Here is a 19,209-nt window from a genome sequence, read left to right as displayed (position 1 = left end):
ACGAACGATCTCTCGGATGGAAGAAACGCGAATCCGCGACGAGTCGAACGAGGCGCGATCGTTAAATTGCGAACAGAATCGTAAATTCGACGCGTCGATGCAAACGTCGCACCGTGGAGACTTCAACGCGCGATAAGGACACTCGTTCGTGACCTTTGGTGTCGAAGAACGACCGTTTTCTAGATACTTGGATCGCGTTTTGCGTTATTACGCGCGGAAACGTGGCTCCTGGCAAGGCACCGTTCGTTGGACTCGATCGGTACATTTTCGAAAAAAGAAATTCATCCGCCGTTTCGACTTTCCCGAATGGTATTCTTGCTCGCTGATCGACACGGTACGTTATTCGGCGTTTGTTCCATTTGCATCCTTCCCGCCTCATTCCCTACGATAAAAACGAGTAGACAATTAACAATCGCGATGATCATCGCGCCCCTAGCGCGACTCTTGATCGGCGAGACACGACCGCGCGTAATTTCGCACGTGATCTCGCACACGTCAGCGTAACTTATTATCTTTCTCCGTATTCTCGTGTATACACGTATGCGTGTCTGTCTCTGTGTGTGAAGTGTGTGTGCGTGTGTGTTCGCCTCTCGAGAATGGGGAAAAAAAAAAGAACCGTGTAAGTGTATGTATACGTGTACGTAAAATGCCACACGCGTGTGTCGTGTACTTCCGAAATGCACGCGTTTCTAAAAAATATGGGGTGCTAACCCTAGCGCTACACGTATTCTCTCTACTCGTTACCTAATTGTCGTGTGTATACGCGTGTATATATATCTGTATGTATATATATATATATATATATATATATATATATATATATATATATATATATATATGCGTGTGTATGCTCCTGTCTGTCCGTATCTGTATGTTTTTTCCTTAATGCATGTACGTACGTCTCGTGGTACACTAACTTCGCTATAAATCTAGACAATATATTTTTTCCTCAACATTCATATATAATAATAATAATAATAATAATAATAATAATAATAATAATAATAATAATAATAATATAATATAATATAATATAATAATAATATCTTCTCGGGCGTCGCGTGCTCGCGACGGGCACCGTTCTTTTAAACCTTTAGAAAATAAAAAGAATAAACAGTTGCCCTGGCGTCACCTGGCTTCTCTCGCTTTTCCCCCTATTTCTTGCTCTCCGCGCGAGCGCGCCCCGCGAAGCGTCGCTTGCTTCGACCAATAGAAATTCCGTAAAACCGTGAACGACATGGCGATATCTTTCACCGTCGCGACGCGCGACCGGTACCGTGATGGTCACAGAAGGCTCGACGCATCCTGTGTTCCGTCGCGTCGTCCTCTTCGTTTCTTCGTCCATTGAGATTCTCGTGTCGGTCTGTCCTATCGCTTATCGTTTATCGTGTTCACTGAGGTAGACAGATGGAATATTTTAACGGGGTATGGGGGTGGTGGGTGGTGGGGATGCTTGGGGGGTAAAATGTATATACGCGCGTCGAACATTCGGACAACGTAACATCGTTGTTGTTTCTTTTTCTCTTTCTATCCTTTCTCCTCGTTCGATTCTCGAGCGCGTTTCGCGAAGGTGGGGATGATTCCGTTCTCTGACCAAACTACGTTCGGAGTCGGGTTGTGATCGTTGGATCACGTGGCTGCGTCGTCTTCTTCCTTCTTCTTTGGAAATTGTATCTCTCGCGACAAAAGAAAACAGGAGTAAGTCTCTACTGAGGTAGTGGATGGATTTGACTGTGAACGAGGGGACCGCGGTCGGCCGCCCACGGTTCCTCACTCTCTCTCTCTCTCTTTCTCTCTCTCTCCCCGTGAAATCGCCGCGGCGTACCGCGCGGTCCCCTAAGCACTTAGTAATCGGGTCACGTGTCACGAACAGGTCGTAGGTTTTCGCGCGAGGGCGCCACTACCGTTGCACCTATTCGGCCTTGACGATTTCCGGTTCCTCGTTCTCGCTGAAGTCGTCCTCCTCACCGGCCGACGAGTCACCCTCGTCCATCAGCACGCCGTGCCTGTCTTGCATCAGATCCTGACGTTCGTCGTGCACCACGCCCAATCCTCGTCCTTCGTCTCGGCCGATCATCGGATAGTCCTCGATACCGCGACCGCCCAGTTTGTCCATACCGCTCATATGGGCCATTTTCGCGGCGTGGGCAGCCGCGACTGCGGCCGCTTGTTCGGGGCTCAGTCCCATCGTCGTCAGACCGGAGTTCTCCGCGATGAACTGGAGATAAGTGTCCAGGATCGCCGATCCCGTCGCGCTGGTGTTGTGATGGCTCGGATGAAGATGACCGGGTGGATGAAGCGGCGCCATGTTCGGTTCGCGAGTCCCGTGCATGGTGTCCAGGGATTTGGCCGCTATCGCGGTGGCGGTGGTGTTCTTTGCGCTAGTTCCGCCGCTGTTGGTGCCGGTGACTTTGGTGATGACGGTGTTGTTGTTCGGGGTCGGTGAGCCGTACCTGAGGCTCAACGGCAACGTGAGGTCCTCCGGGTCGTCGCCGCCGCAGATGCTGCTACCGGCCTCGGACGGTGCCCCGCCGCGCGGTATCTCGAGCCTCATGTCCCCTCTTCTGGGCCCGGTGGGACTGGCGCGTGCACGCAGCTCCGCCGGACTGACCTTGACGCCCGCTTTGGCCAGCAGACGCGAGGCCAGATCAGGATCGAACGGGCTGGGCATCGGGAGCACCGGCAGGTCCTTGGTGCTGATGCCCCGATGCTGTCGGGACATGTGGGAGTGTAAGGAATTCCTCGACTTGGCCACGGTCCCGCACAACACGCACCGATACCCCGGACAGATCGTGTGCTTATCTTCCAGGTGGGTGCGCAACGTGTGGGCAGATCGATAGATCTTGCCGCACTTCGGGCAGGGTCGTGGATCTGTGGCGCGAACCCGCGTCATGTCCAAACCGCGCCGGGCGACTGAAAAAGAAGATAAACAAAAGACTGATGAAGCGAAGCGTGTCTCGCGTTGGACGGGGCCTGTCCGTCGGTTAGCAGTGGAAACAAAAACACCCGGCATAGAAACGAAAGAGACGCGAAACCGCGTAACTCGAGGCGCAAAGAGACTCATTCGTGGGATCGACCACGTTCGGATCTCGGTTACGGCGAATCGCGTCGATCGTTCGCGTCCGACCGAACGGAAAGCGTTCGTTCGTCGAGAGAGAGGAAAGAAAAAAATAAAATAAAAAGAAACAGAAACGAACGAAAAGTAAAGGTGTGAATCCATGGAACGAAGATCGACGAGCCAGCTTCTTTGAATACCTTTTATTGTACAAAGCATTACTTAAATAGTATTATACTTCATTTCGTGTGTCGTATGTATAATCTTACGTAACGCTAGTATCTGCTAAAATAGTGCGTATGATGCTCTATACATTGTTCGTGACACGAGGTGTCGGTCGTGTAAGCGGTTCGACCGGAGAGCAACCAGAGAAACCAGCTTATCGAGAGTGAATAAAGAACGATTCTCCCTTCGGGGCGCGTGCACCGCTTCTTCTTCGCGCGTACTCTCGCGAGTCAAGATTTTTTCCTCAAATCGGAGACCGATATCGTAATCCGGGCCGCGATTTTCTTTCTCCTCTTCTTCTTCTTGTTCCTCCATTTGCTCGCACGACCAACGACTCGCGGCACGCGAATATATATTTTTTCCCGTATTTATTCGCAGCGTATCGCTAGTAACTATCGTACACGTGTGTCGAAAATTTAACCTGCCCGGGGAATTCTTCACCTAGGGAATACTGACGAAACACAAGACTGTAGAAAAATAAGGCTAGGCGCTGTTCGAGACGACTGTTGCGTCGGTGCCCTGGGTCGATCACTTCGACATCGAATTCCGCGCGATTATATCTGCCGTTAATATGTTTCTCTACGCGTGTGTATGCGTGGTGTGTTCGTGTAAATATATGCGTAATATTGCGTCGCGTTTGTTCGGATAACAATTACGGAAGCATTTATAAAGTTATTCCCGATACCGGTGCGATCGATCGATTTTTTTTTACCGTTGACCGAAGTTTGTGTGTGTCTGTTTCGGATTCGACGCGTCCCGTTCTCGTACTTTTTAATATTTTTCGACTCCCTTCTACGGTCTTAAAACTACGTTCTTTAACGTAAGGCTGGCTTACTCAGCTTAGAGGAACATTGTTTTCTCTTGTAAGATACGTAACCTAACCGTTATGTCATCGTCATCAACATCGTAGTCTTATGTTCAACGCCGACGGTATTATTACACGTTTATCTATGGTTGTGACTACGTTTTCCTTTCTCTCAGGCTCTACTGGAAATACTGCTTCGTACATTTTTATACAAAATCAACTCTTTCTCTCTTTCTTTCTCTCACTCTCTCGCTCTCTCTCTCTCGCTCGTTCTTTCTTTCTATAATGTATATATAGATTTACTCTTCATATATATACTCTCTCTATAATATTTATATATTTATATATATATATATGTATATATATAATATATTCCTTCTTTTTTTTTTCTTTAATATATCATCTTTCGACTATTTACAAAGTGTGCGCTTTTCTCAATGGGATACGGGTCTCAGGAGGAGAGGTGGGTGGTGCTTGTGCGGCGTTTCAAGAATAAAGCACGTAAGGACAATTTTCGAGCGGAATATCCCGCTCGAAAGTCGTTCTTTACCCTCTGTGTATATACTTACTCCTAACTACCTCGTAATTTCGCGTCTAACCTTTAGAAACGTTTAATAGACTCTGGCACGCGAGACCTTTCCGTTAAAAACGCACCCTCCACCATTCGAGAAACGGTATCGAGTCGCGTGCAATCGTTACAACGACAGTGAAATGGGGCGGGGGGTGGGGTGAGGGGGTGGGGGGTGCCAGGGAGAAGAAAACGAAACGTTCAACGCGCGTCGACGGTACCAAATCAAAACTACTACGAAAGACTACCGCGAAAAGTGATTTCGGCAAGGTCTGCGATCACCCAGCGACGAATGCACTCTCTCTCTTTCTCTCTCTCTCTCTCTCTCTCTCTCTCTCTCTCTCTCTCTCTCTCTTTCGCTCTCTCGAACTGCCTCTTTATCAGACGTAGGTCCATCTGAGCGTCTTGATCTGATCCCATTGAACGGGATGCTTCAACCGCATGTGGTTCCGCACGCTGTTAGGGTGAGAAAAGGTTTTGGCGCAAGAGGCAACGGGACATGTGGGCGAATCGCGCGGGTAATGGTGCTCCAAGTGAGCCCTCATGGTGCTGATGTCCTGCAAGGTCCTACAACAAAGCGGACACCTGTAACCGTGCTGCTGATGATGATCGCGCATCATCTTCTGCTGTCTGAAGTCCGGCTGGCTCCGCTGATACTTGGTCGTGGTGGTGCTCGCCGTTGTAGCGGTGGTAGCCGGCTGATGGTCTTGCTCGTCTTCCTGTAGCGCCTGATGATGGTGATGGTGAGGAGGAGGAACGGATGGTGGATGATGATGACGATGCCGATGATGTTGCTGGTGATGGCTGTGGTGGTGGTGGTAAGCCGCGCCCTCTGCCTCATCGAGCCCGTGATCTGCAACCACCACCACACCAACGTTACCACCAGCCACCACCACCGTAAACCCAACCCCAAACCCCTGATAAAAACGGAGCACCGAAGCTCCGAGTCCCTCCCCCATCCCCCCGATTTCATGCGGACTATCTAGAGGGGGTTACATCCCACAAATGGTTGCTGGTTGCTGGTATCTGGCGGATCGCTAATTGCTTTCTCTGCTCGATATCGCGCGCAATTGGCAGGCAGGACCGTACGGAATCCGCGCAATCATCGCGTAAATCGAATACCGAAGCGAGCCACTCGAACGTGTCCGGGGCTGAATCTCACGTGCCAGATTATTACGAAAGCGTTCGGCTCTGACGGCGGCCGAACACGCTCACTCCCCGACGGAGGAGAGAGCCGAACACGGCTAAAACCTCTCTCGTTGGCTCGAAGGTGGCGGAGGTGTAAGCGTTCGTTATTACACATTTCATAAAATTACCATTTGCAAACGTAAGCGGTCGGTCGGGTCTCGATGGAGGGTTCGTGCCATGCGTTCGAATACGGATACCGATCCGACGACCGCTTTCGTACCGCGTTCTAACCCCTATCGGATATCGTGATCGCGGAACATTAAACGCGCGCGTCTCGTCCGGCTATACCCCCTACAGCCTGACGATTTTCCCATACCCCTCCCACCAGATTTTCCACGAAGATTCTCGAGACGATCCAACCGGGGGGATTCGTCCGCCATCGGGTACGAGTCTACGAAAAAGAGGAGTACATCTCGAGATCGAGACGACCTCGCGGATACAGCCGTCTCGTCCGTCGAGGTTCGCGCCGGGACCGTTTCTTTTCTCTCTCGATTTCCCCGTGTACACCCAACCTACGTATACACCAATCGGTGTGCAACGACTCGAGATCAGTTTCACGCCCGGATCTCCATCGCGAGACAACAACGGCCGATAATTCGAACACAGGGGATACTCGTCGACGAGAACAAACGTTCTCGACCCACGGGGCTGGCAACGGCGTCGTTAATACGAAAACGGCTCCTCGGCGCCGAAACGCGCGACGTGTCCGATCGAGAGACTACGCGGACCGTCGCGGCGCTGTATCGACGAGCGTCGAGCAACGATCCCCGACTTCATCTCGTCGCGGATCGTTTTTCGTGGCTCGACTCGTCGTGCCACGACAACGCGACGGCGGACGAGGAGGACCGTACTCATGGCAACGAGGAGGACGAGGAGGGCGACTGATGCTGCTGATTGGGATTGTTCAGGCTAGGCCGTTGGTGTATCCCGTGCGCCTGAAGTTGATGATTGATCAGGTAATGCTTGGTCTTGCACCGCTTCCCGCAAACGTTGCACTGGGGCCACGTCTCCGGCGGCGGCCAATTCGAGTGGACATTTTTCACGTGTTGCCGAAGGTTGCTCGGCGACGAGTAGCTTCTGCCGCAGTAACGACAGAGAGGCCTAGCATCGTCGTGGCGCAGTGCCGTGTAGAGTCTCGCGAAATTCTCCACGGCTTGCGTAGTTTCGCTGGCGGCTGCGGCCACCGCCGCCATCGCGGCTTCCTCCCTCTTCGGCATCACCGATCCTACAACCAGGACGTGCCCGTCAGTTGATTCCGTCGTCTCTTACTCTCGCTTTCCTCCCTTTCTCTCCCCCACCCGCCCAACCCCCCATCGCAACATCCCACACACACACACGCAGACGCACACGCGCAACCTTTCTCGTTCGTTCTCGTTCGTTCTCTCTCTTGCTCTCTCTCGTTCTCGCTCGTTCTCTCCGTACTCTTTTTCTAGCTCGCGACAACTCCACATTCGTTCTCTTCTCTCTACTCGTCTCTTTCTTTCCAAGTGGCACACAATCGTTCCGCGCGCGCCCGTCATTCTTTCTCTCGCGCGCTCTCGCATACACACGTGCCGCGGTAGTGGCAGCCACTCTCTCTTCAACGTCGAGACGCAAACACCCGCGCAGCGCACACGAACCCGTCGGCCAACCGTCGGCGCTCGCGCGGCAAACACGTGGCCCACTCACACGCGGCTATTTTCCCTCTTTCGTACTCTCTCCGTCCCTCGCCACTTCGCCTACTTCGTTCTCACTTTCGATCCGTTCCGCACCCTCGGGCACACACTATCGTAACCGGCCGATCTATCTTTCTCTCGCCTTCTTCGTACACCGCACACATCCGCGCGTACCGGGCTTCGTGCATACGCGTACGTATACACGCACGCGGGTGCTGCTATCGTACCTATGCAAACGAACAGATACACGCACACACGCCCAACCAGACTGCTTTCATACCTGTGCAAACGTATACACACTCGCGCAGGCTACTCTCGTACTCTCAGGGCATGCCCGGTTGTAGGATGTTTGGTGTGTTGTTGTAGTTGTAGTTGTTGTTGTTGTTGTTGTTGTTGTGCTCGTCGGCGTTGCTCTCGTATAAAAACGTACGCTCGATTCGCAGCGAGTACACCATCGATCGCGCGCACCGTGGAGGTTACCTAAGCGCGCACCGGTGTGTCTTTTTCTTTGTTATTTTTTTATTTTTTTTTCCAATCCTCGAAATTTCGGGAAGATCGAAGCCTCGAAGTCCGAACGCCACCGTGGCGTCCCGATGTCGTTGCCATTCTCCGCGTGTGTGCGTCGCCATTGTCCGTCGGTGGCCGTTAACGCACGTCCTCGGGACGTTCGTTTCTGTCTCACGCACGGTGACGGTGACATCGATACGGTCACCGGAGGAGGTAATCTTCGCGGTTACACGGGGACACGCACGGCCGGAACTTCGGGGCGATAAATAGAAGAGAAAACACGTGCAACAACGATCTCCTCGACGAACATCGTCGCCACCTTCGTCCTCGTGCGTTTCGAACTCTCCGCGAGCGAGGGAGACGAAACACAGATAGAGATGGGCAAAGAGAGCGAGAGAGCGAGAGAAGGAGCGAGAGAAAGAGAAGAAAGAGAGAAGAGAGCGAGAAAGCTAAGTAGAGACAAAGACGGTGAAAAAAGAAAGACAAAGCGACGATCGAGACGAGAAGGGAGTTCCAGATGTAAGAAAGAGATAAGCGAAGGCGGAAGACAGGGCGGAGTTCGGAGAAAGGACGAAGAGATACGGTGGGACGGAGACGGTGAGCGAGCTACGTAAGAACCCCGGTATTGATCCACCCTCTACGCCTCGTTACGATTATCTTTCCTACGAATCTCTAAGCAAAAGGCCTCTCCCACTTTCGTGCGCGTCTCATTACGTAAAAGGGGAAGGATGTGCAGGCACGGCGTGACAGGTACCCGCCTTCGAAATTGTCCTTCACGAGCGAGCCTCCCCTCTAATCCTTCTCCGTCTCCGTCTCCGTCTCCGTCGTCGTCGTCGTCGTCGTAGTAGTAGTAGTAGTCGTCGACGTCGATCCGTAGATTTTATTTCGGTACGCAAAGGGGGATGATCGCAAGGCCCCAATTCAGTGCCACGTTGTTCACGCATGCGCGCGCTCGGTTACTCGCTCGCTGGCTGGCTGGCTGGCTGGCTCGCGCGCGAGGACTCGTTTAATTTACGAGCGGGGTTTTCGTCGTTCCTTCTCCGGCGCGCGAGACTCTCTCTCGGTCTAAGGATTAATTTTTGCCCGGTGTCCGGTGAAATATAGCTCGAATAAGAACGTTCGCGCGGGAAAACGGCGACGCGAGAGACCCACCATCGGGAAGGGGTGGTGGAGGGGTTGGTCGACGGCGGCGGCGGCGGTGGCGGCGGTGGGTGAGACCGCAGTCTGATTTACAGCGCCGGACGAACAACCAATTTATTAGAATTACACAACCGGTACATAGAGCGCGAACGGCGGACCGTATTCAGCGATGATTTATGCATCGACTCGGAATACGCGCGGAATTAAGGTCGCGCTCAGACCCAGGAGAAAAGAGAGGGGAGGGGAAACGCGCGCGATCCTTTCCGTTCGAATTTTTCAGCCCGTTATCGGCCGGCTGTGAAAGTAAACCCGGTCGTGGTGGCCAATAAAACGACACCTGCGCGAACTGCGCGCGAGAGGCGTGAAAACGGAATTTTATTTTTCTTTCTTTTTCTTTTTTAATGCAAAAGACGCGAATCGCCACGCGAATGGAATTTTATCCTTCGTTTCTCTCTCTCTCTCTCTCTCTCTCTCTCTCTCTTCGTAGAGGAGGTAACCTCGTCTCGGAGACGAGAGGAACGGGGCCAGGGAGGTAGGAAAAATTGCTGGTCGATCACGCGGACCTCGAATACTTCGAGAGGAAGTTTTTCTACGTCGGATGGAATCACGTAAGACGGTCCTCCGGGTGAGTAATTGTACCAGCGAGTTCGATCGATCGCGGAGAGGGTTGGAAAGTGTACGCGCGAAGCTTGATTACGAGCGAACCTCCGAGCCGATCGGTCGGAAGAGAACGACGGAACGTACGGGGGGTCGAAGCGGAGGGAAACGTCCAACCGGAAGAGAAAATATCCTAGACAGCGATAGGGGAGAGGGGAACGACGAAACGGTCGCGAGAGAGGCGATAAACTACCAGGAGGAGCTCCTGAAACGAGTCGATTTCAGCTGCGTGTTTTTTTACAAGCACGTGGAAAAATCGCTCGATGAACTTTCGCAACGTGAGAGCCCTTCGACATCACACGTCGAACTATTCGGGATCGATCGAACCATCGAGTACACCTTGAGATTGTCAATTATCCGGTACAAACGATTTCAAATGCTCCAGGAATTTCGAAATGCGTTCGGTAAATCGTGAAAGATTAGTTTTTACCGTGATACCACGGTTTCGTTCGGATAAAGACTCTCGAAACCCGCGCTGTAGAATTCTCTGTTGGAGAATCATGGCCGTTGTTTCGAAGAATCCGTTTCGAAACTCTCTCTGCGCTCTCTTCCGTCTCTTTTATCTTCGATGTGAATGGAAAATGGGGATTATTGACGAAAGAAACACGTCGAATGCAACTTGCTGAGAATTTTTTACACCCAGATCTTTCGCACCTAGTTACTCGAAAGTATGTCCTGGTGAACGCATCTCCGAGATCGGTTTCATCTTTCTTCCGAATCAAGGATAAACGGAACCGATACTCGACAACGATCAGCAGAATCTGAAACTTGGTACGACAATTTCGATCGTAGAATGGATTTTCTCGATGGATCCGTGCGTCCTGAGTAAATCGATCAAACACTATGGTCGATCGTGAGACTATTTGACGCGTGTATCAACCCTTTGCGCTCGAGAGACGACTCTCGATCGTTAAATGAAATATCGAAATAAACGCGGCACGTTCCAGAAGGATTTACTTTTACTTTTCGTGCGAAATATTACGTCAAGATGTTCCAAGTTCGGCCAACAGAGAAACTTCGAGCGCAAAGGGTTAACTTGATTGTATCGTAGGACTAATCCCGTTCGTAACTGAAATAAATAAAGTAGATGTTAACCCTTTGCGGTTGTACGTCTGCTCTCAGCCACCGCAGCAAGGAACCGTACTAATCCTATACTTTATTCAACTATGTATCAGTTTACACTTTCTCTGAACGAACCTGAATGTCTGAAGAATCTGTCCACGAACCAATACGGTGCTCCTATTAGAGATAACGGAATTCAGAAGATGTAAAAAGTAAAGATTGTTTTCTTTACGTTCAAACGGAAAGATTAAAGATGGAAGAAACCACCCTTACTACCAAACTAATTATGTTTGCGATACGTGTATTCGAAAACGAGGACTGCACGTTGGAGACTGTTTCGAAAGATACCACACGATGGAATTATATTATAAAATATAATTTTTACCTAAAAACTTCAAAAAAGAATTAACAAATCCTGTTTATCCTTCGTGATCTTACGTCTCATCTATCACTGATTTTTCAAGGAAAATTAATTCCGACCAGTACCACACCACCCGTGTCCAAATTTAATACGACCGCAAAGGGTTGAAACTCCGAGAACGAAAAACCGCGACTCGAGCGATCGTGTTTACCAATTTTTTATAAAATTGGATACCTCGTTCCGTGAGAACTCTGCTCCACCGAAGAAGATGCAGTCGACGAGTAGCAACGTTCGAAAGAAACTTGCTCGATCGTCCCTGGGTTTCTAATTAATTATCGATATTCTTCGAAGGAAAGTAAAAGTCGACGAAGAATTGCGGCGAAATGAACGGAACGGAAGACGACGTGGAAATAGAAGAAACGAAGAACCGCGGCTCGCGGAACGGAGAGAAGGAACGTACAACGATTGCTCCACTTTGAAACGGAGCCAGGTATCGCTCGGTCGGTTAGGCGAATCGAAAAGCAAGAGAGACGGAACGTGCGACCGATACGTAGCACACCGCTCGGAGAAGTGAGACAGAATACGAAACGACAGAGTTACGAAACGAATGCAGAAAATGGAACGAACGTGAACGTGGCAGGAAGGAAGAAAGGAAGGAAGGAAGGAAGGAGGGAAACGTTGTTGACGAGGAAGGAAGATTCGGTAGCGAAGGCCGGGATGATTGCACCGGTCCATTAGCGGCGCCGCTCCGACGAATTGCGTTGCATTAACGAGGGACCTGCTTCTCGAGGAGCAGTCAGCGTGCTGATTGGCCGAAGGGAAGCCGAAGATCGATGCGTTCGGGTTTCCGGGAAAGTTGTTCGCCTCCTCTTAAGCAATGAAATATCCCGCAAACGAGAAGGAAGATATCGACGGGGCCGCAATTTCTGTTTCCACGAGCGCCACGAAACGAGATGCGACGTCCGTGAAGAGACGAGCTGCTTTTTCGACGTGGATCGAAGCCTCGAGGTCCTTTCGATCTCGTCGAGAAGATCGGTTCGCTCTGAATCGTGCCGATACCGCCACCGCGAGTCTTATTTTCGAGACGCGCGCACCAAGCAACGGGTAAGTCGTTACTTTGACATTTTTTCGTCGATTCCGGCCGTAAGCTACCCGCGCGAAGGAAAGAGAGACGCGACCAAGTCGAGAGGATACGCGAGGCGTGAAATTAGCGACGCGCTCGAACGCCGAGATCGGAGAGCGACGAATTTCAGTCGAGACGAAATCGAGTGGTCGCTCGAGGTCACCGAGCTACGATCCCCCCACCACGCCGGTAGACTGGCTACCCCCACCACTGCACGCTTCCATTCGCCAAAATCTACGTGTACGTACTGTTCGAAGATCGTAAGTCACCGAGTGTTTATAAACTGAACGACAGGGAGACGCAAAGACTGGGACATGCCCCGTACGATCGTCCTCAGAGATCCTCGCGTTTAGTAGTGTTCTTGTATAGAGGGAAAGCTACAAAATCGCGGATACGGAGATCTCATCGCGTGACAAAACTTTTGTAAACGTGTAGAAAAAACGGAGAAGAATCATTACCAAAGAGATAATTTATTGGAAAACTACTACGGATAATTTAACACTGCAAATAGAATATTGTAATCGGTCAACTGTGATACTCGTTTTTGGCAGTAATTGTCACGTAGAATTTATACGGGAATATTTTTGTTCCGCCGATAATCAATATTCCCGGTCTGTCTTTTCAGACGCGTATACGCGATCGTCTTGGCCAATAACGAAAATGCGCGTAATTGGACGTGGGAGGACTAATCTGATTTGATGGCAAGCTACGATCTCCGTATAGTACGTATTCTACGTCTTTCGAACGGATAACAAGCTGTTACGGCGTCTAATAGGTGGTCACGATTTCAGTCGAATCGACTTGCATTAGCTCAACGAACATCTGGACGTTCGTTTTCCGTCCTCGGGGGAGGGGGATGAAAATATTACGGTGGATAAACAGCGGTTGTTTTACGCGACGTATAACGAGGGAGAAGTGACCTTGAACGGACGATAGAATTCGATCCAATTGTATTAGTCGTACGGACTCGGATACACGCTCGTTGCTCCTCGAACGAAGCGGTGGGAGCGACCTTGAGCAGTGAAATTAATTCAATTTATCCGTGGCATTTTAAACGTCCGGATGCACGATGTTTGTTTCGCGAAGAGGAGAAGCTAACGCGGCATAAAAGTAACGGTTGTCTCGCACAATTTACAAGGGAAATGGCCTTGGACGGACGACCGAATCCGATCCAACTACATTACATCGAGCGGTAGTAATTTCTATCATTCGAGGGAAATGAGACGCGGCAATCCCTTTCTTCGTCTCGTCGAGTTTCTAATTGGTTCGCGGTCGAAACGCTAGATAGAGTTACTATACCCGCGCGACGAATCGGAATTTATTGCCGAAACGCAACGATGCGAATCTGATTAACGAAACTTGCATTCTTGAATTCGTAGTTTCTTTAATCGTTTCTTTTAATCGTTAAATATCTCGAATATCTCGAAAGTATTTAATCGTACTTAACTGTTCGTCGCTAAGAATCGAATCGTTATTTTCAGAGAGTTAATAACAACGCGTCGTTTTGCTATTTTCGTGAAAACGAATATTCGTAATATAGATAAAAATTCAACGACGTCTATTCAGCGAATCGAGATGAACTTTTGCTGTACCGGACAAATGCTCGAATAGTTTTGAGCGGAAGTTTGAGTTGGTCGCGTATAGGTTAGGTGTTTAGAAAGTTCGAGTCGCTCTACCATGCGATTGGTGGTATAGTAAGGTCGTCTAGCGTTTCGATCGCGCGATAATCGAAAACTTGTCGAAAATACGACGGGAATGCGTTCGACGCGTTCGAATTGCTAAAATTTCTGTTCGTTATACTTCGTGGACCTTGATACGTTCAACGGATCGTTCGAAACATTTCGTTGGCCTGTTCGTACGTAAAATCGTGTACATCGACGCTTACGGACTCAACGGTAACACACTTTATACCGTGAATTTACATTTTAATTCGCCGAAAACTGTCTGCGAACAATTTATCGGTTAACAAAACTTGACCAAAAACGATGTTTAAATTTCAGTTTCGAAAAGATCGAATAAAGTTACCACGAACGCACATCCCTTTTCAAAAGTTATAGAACATCGAGATACTAAGTCGCAAGGACCTAAAGAATAATGGACACTGTTGAAATATTTAACGAGAAACGATCATTTCTTATATTTTACACTACCGGCTACGTATAATCTCGTAGAATGTTTCACAGCTTTGTCTGCTCCTTTGAATATTTTTGTTTCAACTGTTTAAATATACTTTTCGTTATTCAAAACATCCGAACGAATCTAATTTTTTTTTTTTAATTTAGTAACACTGAACACGTGTCTGTAAATATACGTAAATGAGAACGTGAAAAATAATTTCAACGATTCGTATCACGCGAGCAAAATTTGTCAAAATGGGTAAGTGTCCTGTGACTTTTGAACGAGGGTATAGAATTGCGGTGGCGTACAAAGTAATTTCGCAGTGGGGGAAGCGGCCTCGAACGGTCGTTCCAGTTCGTTACGACTATAGTTTGGACTGGAAGAATCCAACTACTGTGCGTGAATCGCTCAATGGTACGAGGGACGACGAGTGACAAGAGGAGCGAGGCTCTCGTTCGCCCCATCTATTCTCACCATTGACTCGTTTACTTTTTTCGTCGTTCTCTCTACTTAGTACGTGTGATTTCTTTGAAAAATTCTACCGCCAGTACCGACCGAAACTAATTCTCACCTCCGTCGTTGGAGACTTAGAGACAAGTAAAACCTCAACGAAATCGTTGAGCGACGAAGAAATCATCGAACGTATCACGCCCAAGGAATCGTTCGGCAATGCACGGATCAGAAAAATATAATTTTATTTTCAATGTTTCTAAAAAAATGTCAAATAACATTATTCTTAACGCAAATATCTTTCGCAAACATTACCTAGCGCTATCGATCACCCGATCCGAAGAGTTTATTAACGAAACAACCGATCGATACTAGAAAACGATCTTTCGTCCGTTATTTCCATTTACATTTTCACGAATGATGAATTCTTATTGTTAAATTTCCGGAAACGAATTTATTCTCCCTTTATCGAGTACCGTTTGCGCTGTGGATCAATTTTTGGAGAAGTATTTCACTCTAGCCCAAGTTACAACGAAAGAAAGACCGAAAGCGGTCGGTACCGGTAGAGAGAGAGAGACCCTCCCCTTTGGCGGAGTCGGGATCGACGAGGGGTGGGGCATGCCCCACCCACTCCGTCCAATTAGACTCGCATTCCTTCCGCGTGTCATCGAGCGATTCGTGCACAGTACTCCGAAGCGATCGGGTATCGCGAACCTTCGGTACCCCGTAACGAGCGCGCACCTCGGCCAGGGGTTCGCCTTTCGTCCCTTTCCACCCTCGATCATCCGCGTTCGTATTTCCCTCTCGACTCGAATAATTTTTCAACGATCGATAACCTCTCCGCGCGATTCACCTATACACACTAGCCCCGAATCTTCTCCACCTCGTCGGAGAGTATCCCCCGTCGGAAGGAGCGCCACCTGGCTTCCGGTACCGATTTCCTTAACGATTGGTTACGTCGAACGCGCTCGGCACGGCTTAGGTTTATGACAGGCCGCTTGATGTATGGGGGTCGGCGAACGGGAGGGGAGAAAAGTTTAATTTAGGTGGCCCGCGTTGTTGCCTACGAACTCGTGGCCCTCGCGCACATCCACGTCCGCGTCGCCCCCTCGGCCAACTTTTTACGAGCTCCTCGTGAAACCTCGCGCGCACTATCCGCGAGGCGATGACGCGGGGGAACGGAACGAAGGTAAATGGTGAAGGAAGAAGAAGAGAAGGAGGATGACGGGAAGCCGCACCGCGACGAATAACTTTTGTCCTCTATCGTTCGTCCTCCCGTGTCGTCCGTAGGATCCACGAGCTGCGAGCGTAATTTCGATATTTCGAGAGCCGGCGTCAGCTACGTCTCTCCGCGCGCGTCGTCGACTTTTTTAATTAACGCCTCCGCTCGCGTCGCTGTCGGGGAATTACCCTCCGAAGGAACGTCCTCCGTTATTTACGATATCAAAGTGCGCGTTGGTAACGACGAACAACCCCTAGGACGCGTTGCAACGAACCCTTGGACCCACCATTATCGAGGAACCCCGATCGAACCGTGTACGCGCGATCTCTTGCCTCGAATCGAAAAACCGTGTTTGCCGCGAGCCGTGTGCGCGCCACGCGTAACGTCTAAGGCACATCAAAGGGGGCGTAGAAGAGGAGGAGGAGAAAAAAAAAGAAGAATTCTGGAGGGGGACGGACGTGGAAGTTCGGACAACGAGGAGGATATTCGGAGGGACGCGCTCGGACGATCGGAGGAAGTCCCGAAGAAACTAAGGGTGGTCGGCGGTGGCGGTGTGGCGTCGGTGACGGCGTCAGCGGGGGTGGCGGTGGTTGAGTGTGGCAAGGGTGGGTGCCGGGGGCAAGCGAGGGCAGATCAATGCGGACATGTGCGGGAAATTGCACAGGGATCGATCCCAGGACCCTCGGGGGTCGCGCGGCTTGCCTCCTCTCTCTCCCCTTCTTTCGCTCTCTTCTGTCTCTCGCATCGCCCCGTCCCCCTGCTGACAACCGTACCCCCTTCTACCACCTAATTCGTATCTCTCGCCTTCTCACAACTCGTCCCTCTTACTCGTACGCGGAACAACGTACGAACGGTCTGGCTCTTGCGCGCTGGAATTCGCTTTTATTTCGCGTATTTTAGGGGACATTTGTTGCGTCCGGAACTTCACCCTGTGGAGAGGTCTCCTCCTCTTCTTCGCGGCACATCGAGCGTATCGGGAACGTTCGGTGGATCACCGTGTCCGCGTTAACCGGGGAAAATACCGCTCCACGGAGCCGCGCGATTCATCCATCCGCGATCGTACACGTTTTTCTTAACACGGATTCCAAACGAAAACAACCAAGACGGACACGCACGATCGTACGGTGAGAAATCGCTCGTACGCATCGAGACTAACTCGCGGTAAAATCGACCATCGGATAGGTTACGTCGCGCACGAAAAGGTGGAACCTCGTAAGGTTAGGACGGAGAAAAAGGCGATGGAAAAGCGACGCGTGAAGTGTCTCTGCTCATCGAAGCGTCAAAAGGTAGAAAATCGATCGACGGAACGAGCGCCGTGAGATACGGAAAGCGAAAGCGCGGGGAAATCGATGCAACGAACACCGAGATACAAAAACGTACAACGATACGGTCACTTGGCGTTCGTTCGAGATTCGACGTACGTTTCTTCGAAGATCGATGCAAAAATGTATAGACAATTTATACGGTATCGTCCGATTGTTATCGATCAAGCTTCGTCGAAAATACTCGAACTCGGACCGAGAGATCGTTTTCGAAACAATTTCAGATCACGCGAATCGGCAAATGTATGGAAAAAAATTGCCGACCGTTTTCGGTTTCAACCACGGTTAAAAAACCATGGAGAATCGTTGGAAAGCGACCGGTTCTTGTTCCGTAGAGCCGCTCCCCGCTGGGAATTCCAAGGAAAACGGGTAACTCCGAAGGAACAAAAGCCCGGTGTTAGAGGGCAACAGCGTCGGGTCTCTTTCCGTAAAATTGACGAAGAGAAACCATAGTCGCTGGAGAGGAGTCCAGGAAGACTTTGGTTCCTCAGACATCGACGTGGACATCGTTGAAAATTCGCGACGAAACGTCTAACGGGATCTTCGTGAAAAATGCAATCTGCGCCGAAGCGCACCCCCGACGTCGTCGTCGTCGTCGTCGTCGGGGAAAAATAGAACGCCGAGGGACAAAGGAGCATCTCGAAATAAATATTCCGCCGGAATAAAATATCTATACCTCGTTGCCTGGGCCCCTTCTCGCACCCTGCCCCCCTCACTCTTTCCGTCTGCCCGCTACTTCGTTCGTTTTAATTTCAAACTCTATTTTAATTTCAAATACGCCTCCTATAGGTTCGGGTGGTTCGAAAACTGGCGCGCTAGGTTTTAATAAAAGCTCTAGACCGCCGGTCGCGTTCAATTTGGAAACTACAACGGAACGGACATTTAGCGCGGCAATAACGAAACTCTGTAATCCCTCGCGTCCTCTCTAATCCCAGCGACCGGACGCGAGAACCGAAAATAACCCCGTCGAGGCCAGAACACCGGCCGCGCACAGGATAGAAAGGCTAAAAGCTTTCCTAGCGGATGGTGTACCCATCGGGGTGGGGTGGAGTGGAGGATAGGATTTAAAGAAAAAAAAAAAAAAAAAAAAAGGGAAGAAGAAAAAAACCCCGAGAGGGAACCAACGGCCCAAACCTCGGACCGAACTTGTCCATTTCCCGATACCGTCCACTCGTCGGAATTCGATCAAACTTGCAAAGTTTTCGCGGAAGAGGGTCTGCGCTCTGGCTCTCCACCAGCGAGCACGTTTCTTCCTCTGCCACGTAGCGGCACCCCGAGCTCACGGAATCGAGTAAACAACGAATTCGGATAGACGGGCAACCGCGCGGCGAGCCACGAGGACGATAACAACGAACGAAGAAAACGCGAACGTTTCTCTCCCCGCAGTTGTTTGTACTCCGTAGACGAAGACGATGGGAGAGAGTTTGCCGAGAGAAAATTACCGGCAAGTAGGAAGAAACTGACGGGGTCGAGGGGGGGTAGGGGGTTAGGTAGGGAGACGGAGGGCCCGCAGCACCGCGGAAAATCAATGTGGTCAGAGCAGATAGGGAGGATGGCGCGAGAGAAAGAGACGGATGGAACTCGAAGACGGGGAGAGATCCTTTATGTCGGGTCACGTCTTTAATATACCTCGCGTGGGCGGCGGTGGCTGCGGCAGCTTAATCAATCTTCCTGGGTAAAGTGTGCTGCTGCACCACACCACCACCACCACCACCACCACCACCGCCACCACCGCCGCCGCTATCGCCACC

At 50.3% G+C, this 19,209-nt stretch overlaps 1 protein-coding gene across 3 annotated transcripts in view; it reads right to left on the bottom strand.

Moving 5' to 3' along the window:
- Positions 1-1,055: 1,055 nt before the first annotated feature.
- The window catches only part of LOC143147403 (protein abrupt), an 87,111-nt gene continuing 68,957 nt past the window's right edge, over positions 1,056-19,209 (bottom strand). The window contains exon 6 of one of the 3 annotated variants that reach the window (XM_076312645.1): positions 1,056-2,913. In XM_076312645.1, the coding sequence (XP_076168760.1) occupies positions 1,913-2,913 (1,001 nt within the window). In that variant the 3' untranslated portion in view covers positions 1,056-1,912. Of the gene's footprint in view, positions 2,914-3,243; positions 5,507-5,605; positions 7,067-19,209 lie in introns of those variants that run through there. The other 2 variants (XM_076312646.1, XM_076312647.1) reach the window with 2 other exon arrangements.

The sequence above is a fragment of the Ptiloglossa arizonensis genome, chromosome 5 (genome assembly GCF_051014685.1).
Source record: "Ptiloglossa arizonensis isolate GNS036 chromosome 5, iyPtiAriz1_principal, whole genome shotgun sequence".
Taxonomy (NCBI): Eukaryota; Metazoa; Arthropoda; class Insecta; order Hymenoptera; family Colletidae; genus Ptiloglossa; species Ptiloglossa arizonensis.
The sequence above is the reverse complement of the archived record's forward strand: the minus strand, read 5'-3'. Positions and strand labels throughout refer to the sequence as shown.